Source organism: Coffea arabica, chromosome 6c (genome assembly GCF_036785885.1).
Source record: "Coffea arabica cultivar ET-39 chromosome 6c, Coffea Arabica ET-39 HiFi, whole genome shotgun sequence".
Classification (NCBI taxonomy): Eukaryota; Viridiplantae; Streptophyta; class Magnoliopsida; order Gentianales; family Rubiaceae; genus Coffea; species Coffea arabica.
Window position 1 is genome coordinate 15,091,058 of NC_092320.1, and position 22,914 is coordinate 15,113,971.

General features: G+C 37.3%; 5 protein-coding genes across 6 annotated transcripts; 4 read left to right on the forward strand and 1 right to left on the reverse strand.

Annotated features, from left to right (window-relative positions):
• Nucleotides 1–293: 293 nt before the first annotated feature.
• Nucleotides 294–1,618, forward strand: LOC113692375 (putative germin-like protein 2-1). The gene is made up of 2 exons (XM_027210768.2): nt 294–774; nt 885–1,618. Exons 1-2 carry the CDS (start codon nt 660–662, stop codon nt 1,418–1,420), a joined length of 651 nt encoding a protein of 216 aa, XP_027066569.1. The 5' UTR covers nt 294–659; the 3' UTR covers nt 1,421–1,618.
• Nucleotides 1,619–2,660: 1,042 nt separating this feature from the next.
• LOC113692024 (uncharacterized) lies at nt 2,661–6,430 on the forward strand. 2 transcript variants are annotated; one of them, XM_072053078.1, is made up of 3 exons: nt 2,661–3,195; nt 3,283–5,559; nt 5,788–6,430. In XM_072053078.1, the coding sequence occupies exons 1-3, from the start codon at nt 2,799–2,801 to the stop codon at nt 6,261–6,263; spliced, it is 3,150 nt and encodes a 1,049-aa protein (XP_071909179.1). In that variant the 5' UTR covers nt 2,661–2,798; the 3' UTR covers nt 6,264–6,430. The 2 variants fall into 2 exon arrangements, with proteins under 2 accessions (XP_071909179.1, XP_071909178.1); XM_072053077.1 differs by having other exon boundaries at nt 2,661–5,559.
• An 82-nt stretch (nt 6,431–6,512) lies between these two features.
• On the reverse strand, nt 6,513–7,413 carry LOC113691912 (putative germin-like protein 2-1). Its single transcript, XM_027210240.2, has 2 exons — nt 7,215–7,413; nt 6,513–7,111 (listed from the first exon to the last, which is right to left on the reverse strand). Exons 1-2 carry the CDS (start codon nt 7,330–7,332, stop codon nt 6,576–6,578), a joined length of 654 nt encoding a protein of 217 aa, XP_027066041.2. The 5' UTR covers nt 7,333–7,413; the 3' UTR covers nt 6,513–6,575.
• A 3,694-nt stretch (nt 7,414–11,107) lies between these two features.
• LOC113691913 (uncharacterized) lies at nt 11,108–13,348 on the forward strand. Its single transcript, XM_027210241.2, has 3 exons — nt 11,108–11,634; nt 12,276–12,389; nt 13,305–13,348. The coding sequence occupies exons 1-2, from the start codon at nt 11,236–11,238 to the stop codon at nt 12,363–12,365; spliced, it is 489 nt and encodes a 162-aa protein (XP_027066042.1). The 5' UTR covers nt 11,108–11,235; the 3' UTR covers nt 12,366–12,389; nt 13,305–13,348.
• A 3,732-nt stretch (nt 13,349–17,080) lies between these two features.
• LOC113691632 (probable protein phosphatase 2C 43) lies at nt 17,081–22,868 on the forward strand. The gene is made up of 4 exons (XM_027209860.2): nt 17,081–18,082; nt 19,337–19,725; nt 21,762–21,998; nt 22,105–22,868. Exons 1-4 carry the CDS (start codon nt 17,743–17,745, stop codon nt 22,372–22,374), a joined length of 1,236 nt encoding a protein of 411 aa, XP_027065661.1. The 5' UTR covers nt 17,081–17,742; the 3' UTR covers nt 22,375–22,868.
• The last annotated feature ends 46 nt before the right edge of the window (nt 22,869–22,914 follow it).

Consider the following 22,914-nt stretch of genomic DNA (forward strand, 5'->3'; position numbering starts at 1 on the left):
GTAAATTATACTCGCTACCTTTTCGTTCACTAATGCAGATTATTGCTCGTGAAAAACATTAAATGTGCCATGTGTCTTTTTTTTTTTTTTTTTTTTAATTTCAAAAGTTTAGATTATTACTCATGAAAAAAAAAAGATATTCCAAACACTGAATGTCCCATATCATGTCTTTTTTTCTCATGAAAAAAAAAAAACAAGATATCCCAAACACTGAATATGAGGATCATGTTGCATCAAACAACACTGCTAATATAACAGCTGTAACACTAGAATAAGATGCAGGCAGCGCCAGAACGAGCAAGAAGAAAAGGGTCCAAATGATGAATAGCAAACACAACAGACGAAAATTTGCCCGACTTTTACAAAGTCTAAGGAGGAACAAACAACTTAATGACATCAAAAGATTTCCTACCCAAGAAGAAACCTCTCGTTATTATGTATAACTCTGTAGTTACATACCAAATCTTGACCCAATCTCCTGCACAATTTTATAGGAGCCGGCCGCTGAAAAACTTGTGCCTTCCCTCTCAGATTTGAAAAAAGATGGGCGCCTCTATAAATAGAGCAGGCCACCTGAAGCAATCGTCTTCGCTGCTGTACATAATCACTCCTTTTCTCGATCTGAATTATTCACCATTTGCAGCTAGCTAGCACCAGACATGGGAAAGCACATGATCTTCTCCTGCTTTCTAGCTCTCACGCTGTTTAATGTTGCCTTTGCAACAGACCCCATGCCTCTGCAAGACTTCTGCGTGGCTGATAATTCTAGCCCAGGTAAGGTTACGTATTTCACGCACACACAAGATATATGTATGCTTAGTGAACTTTGACGTTATTACTAGTTCAATTGCTCACTGCTTTTCAATAATGGTGAACATTTTTAGTATGGGTTAATGGCGTGCCGTGCAAAGATCCCAAGCTTGTTACAGCAGAGGATTTCTTCTTCACGGGGCTGAATATTCCGGGCAACACCTCAAACGCTTATGGCTCCAAGGTCACCTCAGTATCCGTTGCTGAAATGCCAGGGCTAAACACTCTCGGGGTCTCAATGGCCCGCATAGATTTCGCACCAAAGGGAGTCAACCCCCCTCTATTCCACCCAAGAGCCACCGGAATTCTCACCGTTCTTGAAGGTACTCTACTGGTTGGATTCGTCACTTCAAATCCAGAGAACCGTCTGATCACCAAAGTTGTGCAAAAGGGTGATGTTTTTGTCATTCCTGTGGGACTTGTTCACTTCCACCGCAATGTGGGGGACACAAATGCTGTTGCTGTGGCAGCCTACAGCAGTCAAAATCCTGACAGCACTGCCATTGGAAAGGCTGTTTTTGGATCAACTCCCCTCATAAGTGATGATGTGCTGGCCAAGGCGTTCCAAGTCAATAGGAACACGATAGATGGAATCCAGTCTAAGTTCTAGTTCTTGACCAACTTATTCTGATGATTTCTTTTATGGCGACAAATCTTTTTGTTTTCCTTTCCAATTTTTCTTGAAGCCTCGTTGAAGGATGATCCATGTTTTTTAAAGTTGTTTGTTGATTCTTAATGATTCGACCATCATCATCAACCCCTGTAACGCGAAACAAATACATCATGATCAAATATGTTTTTTTTTTAATTGTGATTATACTTTTTTTTTTCTTTATAAAGTGTCACTTCCATGAATTTTGTCTAGGGGGTTCAGATAATGTTTGCTATTTACGACCCATTCATGTTGGAATCAGTCGTGAAAGTGATATGGCACTTAAAAAAAAAAAGCCCAATTAAAATGTTGTTTATTTCTCCTCTTGACGATTGACCAATGCTCCTCCCTCAGCTCCGTCCACCGCTCTTGACTTTTCTTCCTCGCCAGCCACCACCAGGTCCACCACGCCGTCCCCTTCATAAGCAGTCAATTCCACCGTCCCAGAAAATATCTATGACTCAATCCACCATCCCAGAAGGGTACCTAATTATAATCTTACCCAAAAGATTTCATCAATTTCTTGGAATATTTATTATGATTCCTTTCTGTTCTCTTCTCTTATCCAAACTTAAGTTGGTTTCAACTAAACCATCTTGAGTTTGAAGGGGAGATGTTAAGAAAAGATATGTATCCTGTACTATAGAGGGGTTAAGTGGCTATTATAATTTTATCTTGATAAACAAGATTATTATAACCAATTAATTCACCAGGGGAGATGTGAATGTGTACATGATCTTGGGACTTTTGAGGAATTATACAGAGTGCGATGAAGTGTGTTTTGTTTTAGTGGCACTTCTAACAAATTACACGCAACAATTCGAGTGGTACCCATTAAAACACATATGTCATGGTGCTTGTTTAATTCCCCGTACCAAGTCATTAAATCCACATAATACTCAAATTGTTCTTCCTTCTTTCTTTTTAATGTCCTAGATTGACAGGCTAAGCCTTGTATCTACTAGTTATAATTTTTTTTTGGGGTATAAGAAATCTACTCTTAGAAGTTAGACTTTATTCTTTAGCACAAAGAGAGCAATAATTAGACTTCAGAACCATATGAGGGTTAGGGGGTAAGTTTTTTCCTTTTAATTTTTAAATGTACCGCTTTTGTTGAATTTGGCCAAAATTTAGCACTGTAGTTCAAGTTGACTTTAGTATCTGTACCTGTTAAAAGTCCTATTCTAGCTCTTATTTGGTCAAAGTAATAATGGAAGAGTTCAATGCAGTAAACGGCTGCAACTGCAATTCTTTTGACTTCAACAGTCCGTGTGTATAATACAGATTGGAAAGATATGTATACTGGCTATTGCACCAGTATAATACAATCCGATTCATGGTACTAGCATCGATGGATGTTGTATGCAGCGGAGTTGTTCTTCTCATGATACTGGCTACTGCACCAGTAGCGATAGCAGGAACAGAGTCTGCTGTGAATTTAGAAGCTGAAGCACTGCTCAAGAGTGGCTGGTGGGGAGTCAATACTACTGCAAGAAACGTCTCAGCCCATTGCCAGTGGCCTGGTATCATTTGCAACGATGCTGGTAGTGTCACCGAAATACTACTTCCGAACTACGGAATCCTAGATGACTTGACAAATTTCTGCTTCTCCTCTTTTCCGAACCTGGTTAGACTTGATCTCAGCGGCAATGCACTCGACGGAGCCATCCCACATCAAATAGGTGCCCTCACCAAAATCACCTATCTCAATTTGTCTTCCAACCATCTTCGAGGTGAGCTTCCTTCTTCTCTATTAAACCTTACACAACTAGCACAACTTGATATTTCTTGGAATTCGATTGAAAGTTTAATTCCTCCAGGTATCGGAAACTTAACAAACTTGGTTACTCTAAACTTGAGCCACAATATTTTTTGGAATCACATCCCTCCAACTCTTGGTCAATTGTCCAATCTTGCCTCCCTTGACCTCAGTAATAATATCCTCAGTGGAACAATTCCCTTGGCTCTTTGTCGTTTGACAAATCTTTCCCGGTTCGACATTAGCTTCAACAAGTATGTTGGAGGATCTCTCCCAGAAGAAATAGGACAGCTAAAGAGTTTAATAGAGTTAAAATTGAGTGGCAATCAATTTTATGGTGGCATCCCTCCCACTCTCGGCCACTTGTCCAAATTGGCCTCCCTCGATCTCAGTGACAATGCATTTGATGGAGCCATCCCACATCAAATAGGTGCACTCTCCAAACTCACCTATCTCACTTTGTCTTCCAACCATCTTCGAGGCGAGCTTCCCTTTTCTCTAGTAAATCTCACACAACTAGCTGAACTTCATGTTTCAAGTAATATTATCAAAGGCTTTATTCCCTCATTCATCGGAAACTTGACAAATTTGGTTACTCTATACTTGAGGTACAATAATTTTTGGGGTCGCATCCCTCCAACTCTTGGCCAATTGTCTAATCTAGACTCCCTTGACCTGAGTAATAACCACTTCAGTGGGACAATTCCTTCAGCACTTTTTAATTTGACAAATCTTTCCCGACTAGACATTCACATGAATACTGCAATGGGAGGATTTCTCTCAGAAGAAATAGGAAATTTGAAGAGTTTAGTTGAATTAGACTTGAGTTACAGTGTGTTCTCTGGCAGCATCCCTCCCGCTCTTGGCCAATTGTCCAATCTAAACTCCCTTAACCTTAATAATAACCACTTCAGTGGGACAATTCCTTCAGCTCTTTTTAATTTGACAAATCTTTTCCGGCTAGACATTCACTCGAATCCCTCAATGGGAGGATTTCTCCCAGAAGAAATAGGAAATTTGAAGAGTTTGGTTGAATTAGACTTCCGTTACCTTAATCTTTCAGGTGCCCTCCCTTCGTCTCTTGGCCACCTAACCAAACTAATATCTCTTTCAGGTGCTAAGAATCAAATTCATGGGTCCGTTCCCCCTGAAATAGGAAATTTAAAAAATTTGAAATATCTCAATCTTGCATTCAACTACCTGACTGGTCAAATCCCTTCGACCCTTGGCAATCTGACTGCTCTTACTTCTTTGATCCTCTCTTCTAACCAAATAAGTTGTTCCATACCCCTTGAACTTTTCAATATACCTTTTCTAGAATTTCTAGATATTTCTTCAAACCAAATTATAGGTCCAATTCCTATCCAATTTGGGGATGACATTATTAAATCCGAGTGGTACCATTTGACTTTGAATCTTTCCTACAATACTCTCTCTGGCACTGTTCCCTCGTCTCTTCTGCGACTCGGGGACGTCGACCTGTCCTATAATGCTTTGGAAGGTGAACTTCCATGTGATCTTGTCAATAAGTTTGGTTCAGAAAGATTTGCTGGCAATCCAGACTTACGTTACACTTCCACTCTTTGTGGTGCATCTCCTCCTGTTATGAAAAATCACAGGCATCACCCCCCATACTACATCATAGGTCTTGGCGTATCCTTGTTGGTGTTCTCAATAACTGGCGGACTAGTAATTTATATCTTCTGCTTCAAGAAAGTTAAAGTTGAGCCGATAGACAATAAACATGGAGACATTTTTAGAATATGGAACTATGATGGACATATGGCTTACGAAGACATAATTAAAGCAACCAATGATTTTGATGTCAGTTATTGCATCGGGACAGGGGGTTGTGGCAGCGTGTACAGAGTGCAGTTGCCAAGTGGGAAAGTAGTGGCTTTGAAAAAGCTTCACTGTTTGGACGGCGAGAATCCAAATTATGACAAGAGCTTTAGGAATGAAGCCGAAATGCTATCTAAAATCAGGCACAGGAACATTGTAAAGCTCTTTGGATTCTGTCTGCACAAGCGATGCATGTTTCTGATTTATGAGTATATGGACAGAGGAAGCTTGTTTTGTATCTTGAGAGATGAAACTGAAGCTGTGGAGCTGGATTGGATTAAAAGAGTGAATTTGATCAAGGGCATTGCCAGTGCATTGTCCTACTTGCATTACGATTGTGATCCGCCAATCATTCACAGGGATGTATCAAGCAACAACATCCTTTTGAATTCACAGCTCGAAGCAACTCTTTCTGACTTTGGAACTGCGAGGATTTTGGAACTTGATTCATCAAATCAAACAGTCATTGCAGGCACCTTTGGTTACATTGCACCAGGTAGGTTACCTTGTTATCCTAGCTCACTTTCTTCTTTTCACCTTGTTTTCCATATTCTCTTGATGCACATATTAGGCTTAACTTTCAAGGACAGAAAAGAAAAAAAATTCTTCCAATTGAAACGATTATTTTGTTGAATAGAACTTTGTTCAGATCATCAATGCAGCCATAGAGTTGTCCCAGTTGAGATTAACTTTATTTTATCCAAACACATGCTTGTCAATGCAGAGCTGGCCTATACCATGGTGGTCACTGAAAAGTCCGATGTGTATAGCTTTGGCGTTGTGGTGCTAGAAACGCTGTTTGGAAAGCATCCAAGGGAATTCCTTTCCTCCTTTTCATCACAACCCAATGAACCAATAATGCTGAAGGATCTTCTAGATGCCCGTCTGCCCCCTCCGACTAACGCTTTGGTTGTTCAAAATGTGGTTGTGGCAACAGCTTTAGCCCTGGATTGCGTCAACGCAAACCCGAAATGTCGACCAACAATGCAGCAAGTGGTGAACCAATTTGAAGTGGGCAGGCGAGAAGCAACTGAGCCTTTGCACACCATTGCTGTGAATCAGCCTGTTAGTCCAGTTCTTTCGCTGCGTGACCAGAGCTGTGCAGATGGGACGAGTAGCTCAAGCACCATAAATGAATTCCATGTGGATATCTCTGCGATTCTGCCATCATCCAATTTTTCTTTCCACGTTTCTTCCTAAACAACTTTGACATTTGGTAGGAAACAGAATATTTGTATTGATTGACACAATCAGATTAGATGTTAATGGATCATTGTAAACTATCTAGATTCATTGTATATCGTTGCCTATTAATATAGGTCTTGTATATTATTAAGAAGTATGGAATACAGTAACAATTTCACTCCTTCCCGTTCTTTTCAGTTAGAAACATAAATAACTTGAACACAAACATTGACAACTTCAAAAAAATAAAAATAAAAATAAAAATTGATCCAAACACTTAATCATAAAACAATAAAATCATAAAATTGCACGTTCATCTCGGCTAGCTTAAATCTTTGACTGGAGTTGATCGATTACAGTCTTGTCGGCTTGGAATGCCTTGGCCAGAACATCATCATTGATAGGAGGATTTGATCCAAAAACAGCATTTCGGATTACTACGGCACCTGGATTTTGACTGTTGAAGCCAGCTATAGCGACGGCATTTGTCTTTCCTGCATTGAATTGGAAGTGAACGAGTCCAACGGGAAAGACGAAAACATCACCCTTTTGAAGAACTCTGGTGAAAAGCTTGTTTTCGGGATTTGAGGTGACGAAGCCAACCAGGAGGGAACCTTCAATAACTGTGAGGAGTTCGGTGGCTCTAGGATGAGTATGAGGAGGATTAATCCCACCTGGTGCATAATCCAGGCGAGCCAGCGAGATGCCAAGAGTGTTAAGCCCTGGAACCTGAGCTGCAAATACTTGAGTAACCCTGGAACCCACTGCATTTGTGGTATTTCCAGCTATGTGCAGCCCACCGAAGTAGAAATCATCAGCTGTAACTTTCATGGGGTTTTTGCATGCAAAGCCATTCACTTTCACTGAAAAGTTAAAAACATTAATAAAAATCCGTAAGAAATTCAATTAAAGTGCTTGTCACTAAACAGCTTGAAATGTTGATGAGTCAATTAATGCATTTCTTACCGGTGCAATTGGGATCAGCAACACAGAAATCTTGCACAGGTGAGGGGTCAAAAGCAGAGGCGAGATAACAATATGCAACCGCTACAAAGAACAATGAGAACACTGTGCATTTTCCCATCTTGTTGGGCAAAGGATGCAGAGGAACCCGAACAAGAAAATAAGTTGGAAATTAATTTAGATACTATATAGATACGCAAGGCAAGGCTTATGAGTGACGATGCATGAGTACTTTTAGCTGCTTAATTATTTATAGAGCAAGACTAGCAAGCAATGTTCATGGAAGAGCCAAGGAACAGGAAAGAATTTTATGAGTTATTTATTAACTGTAGAATGCCGACCAAGCATAAGATCATGTTATGCCGGCATTATAGAATTGGATAGAAACACACCCATGATTTAACAAGTCAATCATTTGTTCTCACATTCACAAATGTAAAATGTTTTCTCAAATCTTTTTTCATGATCTGAAAACTATTGCCGATCAGTTCTCCCTAACAGGTTAATTTTTGGATCCAGAAATGTTAACCACCAACAATACAATTCACTTTGAACAAACTACCAATTGAAGTTTTCTTCTTCCAAAAAAAACAGAAAACAAAAAAGCTACCAATTGAAGTTATGTTAGTCTACATTATGACATACAAAATGTGAAAAGAAATCACTACGAATAAGTAACTGAGGGCTACCCTTAAGGTACCACTTTGAATAGATGTCTTATAACGTGGAGCGTTACATAAATAAGCTAAGAAGTTCATCTGATGAAGGACATGTCCCTTGGTTGACGACATGGTGCTCATCCTTGACCAAAATTTAACATTAGGAAAAGGAGTCATTCATCCATCCAAAATTTTAATATTTTTTATTGTTGTTAAAACATCTAAAATCTATATGAAATACCAAATGAAGATAGAAAAAAAAAAATTAAAGATTTGATTCTTTAAATTAGAATTTAAATCGATCAGGTGCAATAATCAAAACCAGAACAGACTCATTCTAATATTACTATTTGCAAATTTTATTTGTCAAATTCTCATTATAATAATTGCTTCATCTTTTCTATTCCATAATAACATTAAAATTGAATGAGGACATGATTAGAATTAAAAAAAAAAAAAACTGGATACGTTTTACATCCCAACCAAAGGCATTCTTTAAATATGTCCAATGCAAACAACTAAGGCATGCACTTGCGTCACTAGAATACTCTGGTTCGATTAGACCTTTTTTTTGTTTTTGCACCTTTTATTTGCTAGTTTTTGAAACTTGAAACTTCGTCATGGATTATCAGGATCTTCAGTTTTGTGCTGTATACAATGTTTTCACGCATCTGTCAAAGGGCCTAGCTCATTTTATTCCAATTTTCCTGCTTCTTATGATTCCAGCCGTCATGTTGCTGAAGATATATATAAAGCTACTAACAACTGACAAGGGAACGGGACAAGATTTTCCTATCCCAAAAACGAAGGCCAATTGAATATATGGGTATGAACCACTGGCCAATGGCTCAGTGGCCACCAGGAAGGGGTTTAAGTCCCTCCTTGAGCTGTAGATGAGGGTTCAAATCTCACCTGCAGTGAAAAAAAATTTAAAAGTTGTGTCGGAGCATTTTCTTGGTCTAGTTGGGTCTGTATACTCACTAGCCCCCTACCACAGCCTCCTTAGGCTCCCCCTCCCCCCTAGATTAGAATAGAATAGGTTATACAAATGTATCGTTGCTGACAAAAAAAAAAAAGAAGAATATATGGGTATGGTTGTGTAGTTTATCATGACAACTTCACCATTGCTTTTGTGTGTATTTACAAGTAAATTCTATTTTTCCAATTGAAAAGGTACGTAGATACACACATATATATGTATATATGTGCATGTGTTTATGTATGTATACATACACACACATATATATATATTTTCCTGCATTTAACCAGTTAGACAAATACCTCAAATTATTAGCCGGGCACAGTTTACTTTTCTAAAAGAATACACATTGACCTGGTCTCAGAAAGCTAGAAATCTTACGAGTGAGCGAGCGGCAACTTCTTAAATTGGTAAAGCCAGCTGGTCTTAATCTGATATTGCTGGAGGAGCCTCTATAAATAACCATCCCAAGTGGGCTGTCTTCATCACCACTCTCAAAACATAAAACATTCCACAGACAGTTCTACTCAGGTCTTTCAGTGCTCTACCTGCTTATTTTTGTCACTGGTTGGGATGGCGAAAAATTCTGTTTTGTTGGCTTTGCTAGCTCTCAGTTTCTCCTACCTCACTTCGGCATTTGATCCATCACCATTCCAAGACTTCTGCGTGGCAAAAGCCACAACCACAGGTATTGAAGCGAGCATAAGGAATGATGTTGAATTGGGCAAAAGTCCCATGGTGCGGCGCAAAAGCCCCATGGACCTTAGAGATTCTTAGGTTCTAAGTGCTGATGCTGTAATTCTAAGTGTTAAATTATAATTTTTTTGACAGGAAATATGTAATGTTGTTAGTTGAAATGCTATTGTTGCTGTTAATTAAAGTATTAAATTGAATAATGGTCAGATCACTTTGCATAAAATCATATGCGAATTATTTGAATAGATGCAAAATCAGAAGAGTAGGAATGGCAACGACCCCGCCCCCGCCCCCCGCACTGCTGCCCACTAATTCTTCCCGCTCCAGCCCCCCACTCCCCACCCACCCTCTTCCCCATATTATTGTAATTTTTTAGAGAAAAAAAGTGTTACTGTATTAAATGTAATTACAAATTTAGTATAAATGTATTAGTAAATTTAGTATAACTAATTAATAATTTCTATTAGTAGACATGTATAATTATTAGTATAATTAATAATTTTAATTATATTACATATACTAATATACATTATATAATACTTATAAATAATAATAATATTATTATAAGTTTGTAACTAATTAAATTAAATATATTTTACATATAATTATACACATACATACATATATATATAAATATTTAATTTTTTAACGGGTACGAAGCCCTTCTCCATTAGACCCCGCAGGCACCCGTCCCAATTGCCATCTCTGCAGAAGAGATAAATGTATATTTATGTAAAATTGCAAGGGAGTAAAACTAATACTATAATTTTATCATAAGCACTTTTAGAATGGGTCTCAAATCAATCGCACTATTCGAAGATGCCTCTCATGCATTTACCACTTTACGTAAATCCACGATACGGTCATGTGGAAATTTTGAAACCTTAAGGAGGTCATGTGATATTTATATAAAATCACAAGAGGGTTATGAGTAATTTACCCAAAAATCAAAGATTTTCCCAAAGAAAAAAAAAAAAAGAATCGCAATTCAGATAGTATGCCTGCATTTGGGGGTCTAAGAAAGAATAAATATTTATTGTTTGTCTACTTTAATAATGGAAAGAAGCATGACTTATCATTGTCGTCCACAAAATATGTTCATGATTTATAGAATTTTTCTGGTTAACTTTGTTTCAGACAACGTAATTAATATCCATTCCTTGAAACAAAAACTTATTAGTCCTAATCTCCTACAGTAATCCCATTTGAAAGAGCTGGTAAGAGTTTCACAATGCACCTTAAAAACTTGGACAAAATTCCTTCCATATCATTTTAGATGTTTCAGTCTACCTAAACTCAAGTAGATGGGCCATCAGTGGCCTTGGGACTTCGGGCGTGGCATACTTTCCCACCCAATCACTATTTCATCTATTTATTTCTGGGTTAGAACATATGGCACATTATTATCTTAGCTTGGCTCTTGCTCAACGGCTATATTTTCTGCTCAGCCACTCCTCCACCAGCTAACCATTAATAATCAAATCATACACCACCGCGCCTTCCCTAACGGTCCATTTTTGACATATTAATCTTCCCTCTCAGACCATCTCTGAGCTTCACTCTGCAAATCCTTATCACATTAATCACGATTCTCTCTTCCTCCCCCCCCCCCTCTCTCTCTCTCTCTCTCTCTTATACTGCCTGCCTTTTCTACTTTTCTTGCCATCAGTTTTAGCTCAAGAATTCAAGAATGGCTACTAACAATGAAGACAACAATAGTGATGAAAGCTGTCCGAGAATTCAGCATGTAGCAAAAGCATCATCTGATGAGCTGCTGAGGAAGTTTGCCCAAGTGGGTTCTGAGTCAGAAGACAAGAAAGAGCTGCAGTTGGCTAAGCGGATTAAAAGAAGCACTAATATTAGTGCAATTAAGGCTGGGTTTTATACTCAGAGCAGAATGTATGTTGATCAGGGCTCTTCTTTGAACGGTATTAGTGCCGCCATTGTTGAGAGGAAGTCCCTTTTGCCTCCCGTTACGCCCTCGTCTCGGAGATCATCTGTGGCGGTGGTTCGAAGACTTGGGATTGGGAGAGTAAAAGTCAGGGCAAGGGAAATTAAGCATAAGTCTCTTCTGGGTGCAATTGAGAAGGTGAGATCTCTTTATTTGATAATAAGATATACTTTATGTTTTGTCTTTTTTATTACTCTTGATCATGATTATATCTGTTTCCGGATAGGCATAATATGCCGATTTTGGATAGAATATGCATTTAGGATTATTAAAAAGTCCCTTGTGATTTGTAGAAAATTCAACTTAACTCTCTGTGGCAAAGTGAACTTACGCTCTCTAAGTTTTCTTCATTTTAACTAGATTGAAAATTGAACAGAAATTGCCTAAACTAACTAACGGTTGCACACAAAATGTCAGAATTGCCCCCCTAACAATAGGAAGCTTTGGTCCATAGCCTCCTTCATTTGTAGCTTGTACTTTTCTATATCATCCAAGAAGTTGTGAAACTTAATTAATTTGTAGTTAATATCTTAAGTTAGCTTGAATCAGACCTTTCACTTTTGCAACCATGTTTTTCTACAACACATTTTCTCCTGAGTCTGCAATTCTGTGAAATATCAAGTACAGCACTCATCATGATCCATTGCAAATCAAAGTAGTCATTATATGAAAACATGTAGTCTCATGCACTCATTATGCTCCATTATAAGCAGTAATGACATGCGAAAATATGGTCGAAAACTGAATGCTGTTTTCTTCTTTTGTTAATGTACAAATAGACATGGCGTAGGACAATTGAAGGTGCTTGCAAGGTATTCGTGGAGAAGCATTACAACCAACACAGACGTCTAAAGCATGACATGTTTTAGTTAACGATACCAGACTTCATTGAGGTATCTTCTTATCAGTTTAAAAACAAGGTTCGGTTCTTTCATGTTGATTTCTTTAAAGGAGCTCCATATGCTAGCATACTCTCTGTTGTTGGAGAATACCAATTCATAGCATGGTTTTTAACCCATGAAAAAGGGTAGGTGGTGATGTTACATCTAGTTTCTTTTCTGTTTTACCCTCAACAACAGCTATGGATTAATTCCTCCAAGTTCACAGGAACTCTGCTGAACCTTCTTCAAATTAATCTCCTCAGTCCACAAAAAAAATAAATAAATAAAGTGATAACTCTTAATAAACAAACAGGACCTCAATTTTGACCCATCACAAATGTCTAAATGTTCCAAGCTCAAATGTTTTTGCCCTTAAAAGCATGTTTTTGACATCTTGCTCTTAGTCTAGCACTTTCTCCTGCTTTAACCCATGGTTCAGCCCGGATGCTGGTTGCAACTACGTAAGCATACTTCTTCAAGTTATCGTTTTCTTTTCCTTTTTCTATCTCATACCCAAAGCATAAAAAATAAAATGAGGACTCTTCTTTTTTTTTTTTTTTTTGGTATATACTTAAACTGGTCTTTTGGAAAATGTGGCTAAAGATTTTATGGTAAAAGGGATAAATTGGTTGGGCAAACTGAAGCAAAGATGCATGTTTCATGATGATCCTGCATCACAAGCTAATTTGCCAATAGTGTTAAATGATAAATCTATATTAATATAGTAAGACTAGAATTTTATTTTATTTTTTTTAAAAAAAGTTGACTAAATCGAAATTATAAAAATGATAATCAATTTGTTGGCACATGAAAGAAATTATCCCTGAAACCATTATAGTAACCGACACTATGACGCAAGACTTGAAATTGATAGCTAAATTCTTATTATGCTACTGGGATTTTGTAATATGAATTATTCTTTCACAGATTGGAATTATGGGAAACATGAAGAAAAGGGGTCTGCCGCAAAATGAGAATGGCCGTCTTTAATTATTCATTGTTGTAAGTTGGAAGATCAGTTACATCCATTTTTTTCTTATCTAATTTTTTTTTTTTAAGAATCCAAAGTCTCTTGCCTTTAATTTCCATACCTTGATAATATCAGCTGCATATTTTTTTTCTTTCTTATTACATCTTGTTGTTATACACATATTTAAGGATAAATGTTAAATCATGATACTTGTAAGTGATGGATACAAATATTGAATCCCTGAAATCCTTTAGTTTTGCTTCTGTGGGTAAATTGTACATCGTTTATTATAGGATTTTGCAAATATTAAATGCATTAAGACTTGCCTGCATTCAAACAATTGATTTCGACACCCCTGGTTTTTCTATTTCTTCTTTTGCTTGTTGTGTGTTTGCTGCTGTTTCCAGCCTTTCCAAACCTGCCACAGAATATTGCAAGTCAAAGAGGTGGTGGGGCGGCCTAATTGAATCAGAAATAGCTTCATCAGATGGTGGAAAGGCTTATTAGAGGCGGGCAATAATAGATAGAGCACATGAACAAAATACACAAACAAGTAGAACAAAATTGCTACCGTCCAGAAGAAAAGGTTCATTATACTACTGGAGCCGGATCAAGTTTAAACATTTTCTTGGTTGAATAGTATCCAGTGATCAATCAGGTTAAGAGTTCAAATCCTCTTGGTGCATTAAAGAGAAGTACAGTGCTTTCTTTTATGTCTAATTTCCAGCCTCTGTAGCCTGTACAAGTCTAAATGAACTTCTCCTGCCCCATAATGTAGGAGCAGAATAGAGTGTGAATGACGGTTGTAAAGTCTAAAGCAATGAAAGGTGTACTCAACTATCTAGATGATTATCCATGCATTCAATAATGTATCTAGATGCTGAGCTCCCCTCTCCGCTATTGTCCCCCTCGGGGGGGCTGATTCAGCCTTTGAAAGTTTCACGTTTCTACTTCACTTCATTTACTTTCTGTGATTCTGTTCGAGAAGCTAAGCACACATTTGATATTTCTCACTGGAAGAATGCGTTGACAATCTTGAAAAAGAATGCTTCAGTATTTGATTTATAAAATGTTTTTAACCAAGTGAAATGATGCCACCAAAATTATTCTAAACAGGTTCTCAATGTGAAAGCTAGGACTGAATGTCTAAAATGTGCTTATATTTTTCTTTCACATCGATCACCTTCAACAACAGCTACGGTAAAGAGTCGGTGCAGAACACCCTTCAAACATGATGTGCACTCTCAACCAAAGTGACGCCCCAAAAAAGCCTGTGTTCTTGTTGTCAAAGTCAACCTCCAAAACATCTTCTTGTCATTCTAGCACTTTCTCCTGCTTTAACCCACGGTTCAGCTTCAGCACGGATGTTTGTTGCAACTACGTTATAGGCACTTTTTGATGGATTAGCTGATCTAGGTAAGCTAGTCAAGTCATCGAAGATGTAACCTTATCACGAGCTACTTGTGTAGGATATCTGTAACCATGGGAAAGAGCACTGCCTTCCAAATTTGGGTATAGTCAACTGTAGATTGGTAACCAGTCCTTACAGCGACTTTTACTTTTGCGCACTTGTCCAGAAGTACTGCTATGGAGTGAGTGACTGGAAATTGACCTTATCAATTTATAAGAAGAGCAATTTCAGCAAGTTCGTAGGTTTTTTTAGTTTGCCAAAGAGAATTGCTTTGCTTTGTCCGCAAGTCATATGCAATTTTTGGGAATAAAAAAAATATATATATATATATTGTTCTCTAGTAGGTTTGGTACTGTATATATTAACACTACTTGTTTGCAATGCATGATCTTGTGTGACTTGTGAATTGTAGATGGAATAACATTTAGGGCAGCTTGCATTTATAGTGTTGAGGCATGAATTTGCAGAACGTAAGACCAAAAGGGTTAATTAATGCAGTAGTATTTTTCTTTTATTTGGAATTGAAAATTAATTCAAGAGTCTGAACCTGGTCAATATGATGCATTTGCATGTTTCCTTAGGGGAAGTAGTTAAGTGTATCTTTCCATTTAAAGTTAAGTGTCCATCTCCACACGTAGACATACCTCGAGTCGTCTCTTTTACTTTAGGGGAGATGCTGAATCAAATAACTCGACTCGAACTCGTGAGCTACTTGATCAACAGCTCGACTCTAGCTTATTTTGACAGAATTTGAGTTCGAACTACACATTTGAGCTCATGAGTCGACTTCGAGTTCCAATGTTTTATGCTCAAAGGCTCGACAAGTATAATCGATCCTTTTATAATATATGTTTTTTATATATATTATTGTGAAATGTCAATAATATCCTTTATTTAAAATTATATGTAAGATGTTAATTTTTGTTATGTGAGATTGATTACACTAGAATAGGCTTGATTGAGTTTGACTTGACTTGATTAGATTTAATTAAACTCGAATTCGAGTAAAGTAAACTGAAGTCGAGTTCGAATTCAAACTTGATTTCTAAAAGCTCAACAAAGCTCAATTACTCGAGTTCGACTCGACTCGAATGCACCCTATTTTACTTTTTCGCATTAAGTAAATTGTGTTTTTTTTTAAGCAGGAGGTTTACCTATAATCCCTCCCATTTTACCATCCAATCCGACCCTTCCCAAGTAAATTGTGATTTAATTCACCTTCATGTAAAAACTCCTTTTCATATGCACGTAGAGAACTTCTTACCCCCTTGGAGAAGAATCAATTATGCCTTTCCATTTAAAATCATTAAATGCCCATTACATTCCATATAGACAGACATACCTGATACCTCAAGACTTCAAGGTTGTCCCATTTTATTTTCCTTTTTCCACATTAACTAATTTATGATTCATTTCACCACGATGTAACAAAGGCTACTTTTCATACCTAAAGTTTAATAAAGAAAAAGAAATTCTCCCTTCCTTTTATACATAAATTCAGCTATTGAAAAATGTGTCCAACGATTTAATAGTGAAAGGGATAAAATAAATTTTATGGGTTGGGCAAATTGAACCATCCGGACAAGAAATGATATATGTTTCATGGTGATGATCTTTCACCACAAATTAATTTGTCAATAGTAAGAAGCGATAAATCTATACTCAAATAGTAAAAAAGTTATGTATGGTATAGTAGAATTATTTTGCTTTCTTAGCAGAGAAAAAATGACAGTAATTAGTTTCTTAGGACAAAAATAATATAATCCCTGTCCTGTGTAAATACTATTGTGCCCGCCTCTATAAGGTAATGCTTGAAAGTGATGGTTACATATTAAGCCAAAAATGGTCTTCCACAGCTTGTCTTTTCCTTTTGGGATTATGTAATATGAATTTCCCTCCTTGGAAAGATTCAAATTGGTTTCGGCTGAAAGCCTAAACCGAGCCCCTCGGGGTTAGATTACCTGATCTTGGGATAGCCATTCAGGTTCAGGGTTAGATATTCTTGGGTGGGAGGGGGGGGGGGGCGGGGTACTTCAGGTGCAGGGTGATTAGTTGGGTCTACTATAAAATGATAATTGAAACATACATTATATAGAGAGCAAAAATTGGATGTCACTACTATTTTCTCTCAATTACACTTTTAGAAATTAAAATAAAAATCAGCCCTGTATTATTTTCTTTTGTATTACGGTTTGGTGTTTTTTTTTTTAATTTGTTTATGTATTAATTTGTAATCCGGTAATCTACACTTCTTTCCCTCCATAAATATGTGGTCATTTCCATCCCTCCAAGTCCCGTATAACAGTTAAAACGCTCTTTAAAGCATACATGCTCTGCCCGGCAGACGGCCGCCACGCTTTCTTTCGTTAACTCCCTCTGTTTCTCGTCCCTTCAGAAATCTTCTCTTGTTTTCCCTTTTCTCCCAAAAAAACCAAACAACCAGTAGCAATCGTACATCCATTTATACTCCCCTTTCCAGTATCTTTCCAGTTTTTTACGTCTGCACTCATGAGAATCCCTTTCTGGGTTCTCTTGCTCGTCACTCTCTGATTCTTTTCCACTCCACTTTCATACGAAAAGACTCCAGTCTCATTCTTTTCTTGAATTTGTGTCCCTGATTTTTTTTTTCTTTTTCTGCATTAACTGCTCCAGCCTTGAATTCTAACGCCTTCTGCGCATCACATTGATCAATCCTGCCTGGGCTTCGGTTTTTTTATCGATATTTCCGTCTGGGTTTTAGTTGGTTTCTGTTAAATTTTCTCTTTTGTGATATTGTTTCCCCCCTGAATTCTTCTTTTGCTGCAGTAACTGCTCCAGTCCTTAATTTCAGCCCTACAATTCTTACTGGGTTTTTGTTTCTTGATCAAAATTTCATCTGCGCTTTCCTTGAATTTCGACGATACCAGGGAATTAGTGGGGTTGGTGGCTTAAAATCATCATTCTTGAAAAAAGCCAGGAGCCAAGAAGATATAGGGAAATGAAATATGTCTTCGTCGTTGGGGAAAATAGTGTCAGCTTGTTGCGGACCTTTGAGTCAATATGTGCGTATGAACAGGGATGATAATAGCAACCGCGATACTAACAATGAAGATGCTAGTATTACTATGTTAGGCGAGGAAGATGACCCCTCGATTTGGTACAAAGATCTTGAGAAGCATTTTTGTGGAGAATTCTCTTTTGCTGCGGCTCAGGCCAATAGAGTTATGGAGGATCATGGTCAAGTTGAAACTGGAAAGAATGCCACCTTTGTTGGAGTTTATGATGGCCATGGTAGCCATGAGACTGCACGATTCATCGGTGACAACCTCTTCTATCATCTAATAAGTGAGTGGCAATATCTTTTTCCAATTATTTCCTTTTGTTTTCGAGGATTTACTTTAATGCTTTTAATTTGAATGAGGAGTGAACTGGTGCATGTTTGTTCTTTTGCAAAAGCTTTGGCCAAGAAAGTTGCTAGACTGAAGGAAGAGAGAATGGAGAAAGAATAATTTGACCGTGTTCTTGTTTGATGTATTTCTTTAGCTCTTGATGATTCTATATGTTCTTTCTGGTACTTTCTCCTGGGATATCAATTAGCTCTGTTCGCTGCAATAAGATAAAACAGAAATTGAGACTATGAGTATTTTATTTTCTTGATATATTTTCTTTTTGTTTTTCCTTTATATGGTGTGTTGTTTTATCTTACTCCGTCGAACTTTCTGGTCTGATTTTACATTTTTAATATGATGCATGCCGAGATATGCATGGTTATTGAAACTTAGTGCTATCAGGAAAAAGGAAAAGTTTCTTGACTTTGAGTTCCAGTGCTTTTGATTAATTACACCTCCAGATTTGCCTCTTTAATGGTGCATTGTTTGTTTTAAAAATTACTGAGTTGTCAAATATCCATTAGCTTCTTGCTGTGTTGCATTATTTGTTTACAAATATTTTCAATTGGCTTTTTAACATCCATAAGCTCTTGTGATATTTTTCTTTCCTATTTTCTTGTCTTTTTCCTTGTAATGTCTTTCTGTCATTAAGAATGGAGGCTCTGAGTTATAGCAAATTGGATTTAACACTTTCGGTTCGTTGATTATATCCAGTAAAGTTGTCTTCATGCTTATGAACATGAAATCCCTATAATTGTATGTTATCTTGTATTTGTGCAAAGGCGAAATCTTGTTGGTTGAGCTTTTGACCAAGTCTTATACCTTGGCGATCTTCCATTGACCGTTCCATGGACATGTTTTGTAGAAAAATAATTCATTATCACATAATAAACTTGAAAGTAAACGGCAAGTAAAGAAGTTGGAATTGATTGACTTATTCTTTCAAAAGAAATGTAGCTAAAACTCAGCAGTTCCTGAGGTCCTACGTAGGGCCTGCAGTTATGATATGGTTTTCCTTTAGAGCTGCAGATTGAAAAGACTCTTAAACTGTTTTTTGTCCTACTGACACCTTCTATGAGGCATTTGCATGATGCTTAGTAGTTTCTAACTTATTTAGCCATATCCGGCAAAGAGATACAAGCTTTTTTGCAGTTATATATGATATGAAGACTTGAAGATTTATTATCTCTTTCTTTTTTCTGGTTGGCAGAGCTAGCTCAAGAAAATGGAACAATGTCTGAAGGAGTTATTTGCAATGCCTTCTCTGAAACAGAGGATGGGTTTCTTTCAATTGTAAAGCAGTTGTATCCTGTTAACCGCCTAGTTGCTTCATGGGGATCCTGCTGCTTAGTTGGAGTAATCTGGGAAGGGAAACTTTTTGTTGCTAATCTTGGTGATTCTAGAGCAGTGCTGGGTTGTGTAGGCCAAAAGATGCTCAGCTGTCTATGCCAATCAAAAAGAGTTACTGCTAAGCAATTGACCAAAGACCATAATGCCAATATGAAGGAGGTTAGACAAGAATTACATGCTTCACACCCAGATGATCCACAGATTGTGCTTCAGAAGTTCAATGTATGGCGAATCAAAGGCATTATACAGGTTTGCCCAGCTAAACCTAGATTAGCACATTTTAAGATCTTTAGAGCATACGATGTTATTGTTGCACTTCTTCTGCATAGATATTAGCATGTTGAACTTGTCATAGAACATAGTTATGAAATTTATTTGAAGCATGTAAATTTTCGAAATCTTTGAAGTGGTCTTACTTAAGCAAGCTTGGGGAGAAAATGAGAAATTTAGGTTATGAATTTAAATTTGACTTTTGTTGTCTTCTTCAATTTAATTAAGAGTCTTAGAAAGTAGGGCACTCAGAAGCTCTATTGTTTTCACATAATTACAATACCAACCATAATTAGTTGAGTTTTTTTTTTTTTTTCCTTCTGGACAAGAATAACGATTATAACCAAGATAAGAAGGCTAATTAACAAAGTTTTACCTTTGTCATTTAGTTAGTTTGTTCCAATTCTGAGTAGTGAACTTCCGAGCTCATTTCATTTCTCTGATGAAGTTGTCGATGTTCTCATTTCAGTTTTGTTAAGTTTGAGACCAATGCACATGAAATGCCAGCCTTTTGACTTTGTGCAGGCAGAAGGCAGCCTTTTTTTTAAGGTTTCTGGTTTCAGAATGGAATTGTCTGGTACATTGAATTATGGAAAAGTCAGATGCCTGTACAAGTGATTACATGTTTCTCTTCCATTCAAATTCTGGCTAAAGTGGACCCCATTACTTGAAACCTTTGTGTACGAGTACTCAATTTTCATCTCAAAATTGTGCTGACAGTAAAATGTTATCGTAAATGAATTATCCTTAGCAAGATTGTTTCCTAATAAAGCAGCTTTTGATTGTTGTTTTGTAGTTTTTTCAAGTGAAAAAAGCATGCTTGTTCCTTTTGGGAACTTCGATTTAATTTAGGTGTTGAACATCAACGAAAAGCTCATTTACAGTTCAAAGAAATATGATTGGAAATATGGTGTAGTGGTACAGAGAATAAGAAGTTGGTACTGTGTTACATACTAAATTAGCTTAGTATTCCCCTTTTCTGAAGTACCTTTTAGTCTGGATTGGGAGACAGCATTCAGATTTGCTCATTGTCCCTCAATTCTTAAACAGTCCATAATGGAGTTTTTAAATTCATTTTCATAATTCTGTTGACTTTTGATTCAACTGACCTTGGTTATATCTCTCAGGCACAATAAATATGTGGGAAATTGAGCATATGCTGATAAGCTGCAACATTTCCCTGTCATTTTGTTGAGCTTTTAGTCGTTTTAAGTTTATTTGGTTTTCCTGATAAACAGAGGCCTTTATTTTTACATTGGAACTTATCTTAATTCACAACTGATCTACTGTTGAATTACTGTAGATCAACTTATATATCTCAAACAGAAAGCAGAACTAAGAGTAGGTTTGCTTTACTGATTATATTTGCTCAGAAATGAGATTTCAGACTTTGAAAATGGAAAAGAATTACACTTGGGTAAAAAAAACCATGGCATCATCATAGAATGTCAACTCTCGCACCATTATGTAACATCAATGCTGTTCCTGTTACTGATACATGCTGTTGAATGCATAAAAGTTTGGATTTGGTAATGCAACTAGTGTTAGTGATGTTTCTTATTAAGTTTTATATGAGAATTCGCTAATTACAATTCTTAACAGATTGTTCATATATATATTTTTCAAATTGGGTAAAAGAGGTTGGGAAGCCAAAATGGTGTTAGTGCCTTGGATGTGGTGGTGCTGCCATATGCGAATGGCTCGTGTCTTATGTCTCAAGCAAGACCGCAACCTATATGTTGATGTGCTCATGGGATTTTTGGTTGGTTTTAGACTGTAACTACTCAAACATTCATCTGTTTGTTTGATTAATTTTTTTTTTGGGCCCTTAACTGGCAAATCATTTCTTCTTAATGAGGAAATCTGATTTGATTAATTTTTTTATTCAAGAATTTTTTAGATCAGTGGCTTGCTGCTCTTTTTTTTTTTCTTTTTACCTCTCTCTCATTTGCTTGCAACTTAGCAACGTTCCTAGATTGTTGGTCAACATTGGTGCACTTCTATGTCCATTCTAGGTCTCTAGATCCATTGGAGATGCCTACCTGAAGAATCCAGATTTCGCTCTTGATGAATCTTACCCACGATTCCACCTTCCTGAACCTCTTCGCCGGCCTGTGCTAAGAGCTGATCCATCTATATGTACCAGAATTTTGCAACCCAGTGACAAGTTCCTCATCTTTGCATCTGATGGGCTGTGGGAGCACCTGTCAAATCAGGAAGCTGTGGAGATAGTTCACAAAAATCCTAGAGAGGTGGGTTTACATCATCTAATTTATTGAAACATGTTTTTCCTTTTTTTTTTTGGGGGAGGAAAACCAGTATATGTCCAAGTTTTACATTCTTTTTCCTTGGGTGTAGGGTATAGCAAGGAGGCTACTAAGATTAGCTCTACAAAAAGCAGCAGCCAAAGTTAACAGGAGTTATGATGAACTTAAGGGGTGCGACCAGGGGAAGAGGAGGCTCTGGCATGATGATATTACTGTTGCTGTAATTTTCATTGACTATGAAATGCTGAATAACAAGGCACCTGTGCCTGAACGGTCATTTAGAGCATTTGTGGACAGCATTGCACCTTCCAAGTTCAAAATTCTACAGGGGAATGATGTGAATCCGGAGTCTGTAGAATGACGAATAGCCAAGGCCTTCGAGAGGATTGTTTTCATAAATTCATTACTTCCGTTTGCTTTCCAGCCTAGAATGCTGCAGCTTACAATTGAAATACACACATATATGCTTCTTTCAGCATTTCAAATGCTACAAATGCTTTAGCTTTAGTCGAATTACCCTTCAGATGGATCTAGTGGCGTTGGTGTGCCATGTTTGGTTAGCAGTTTTTTCCTATGCTTCTTCTTTAGCTTTATCATATGATGTGCCAGAAACCTGGGAAGTACTTCATAACTAGAAGCACCGGTCTGGATTACTGATTCCTGAACTGATATCTGAAAAGGGTGCTATTCTCATTGGTGTGTAGCAACTTCGCTTCTAGTTCCCTTCGTACATTTTTGCGGCGGCATTTCGGGTGTCTTAGCTAGTGGTTACATTCTCCTATACAGCAATTCAAGAACTTGTATTCATACTTCAAAAGAAAAGAAATTAGATCACTGCCCTATTCTCACTTTCAATCCCAGGTTCTTCACTTCCTTCTTCCCATGCCATTTTTGCCATTGA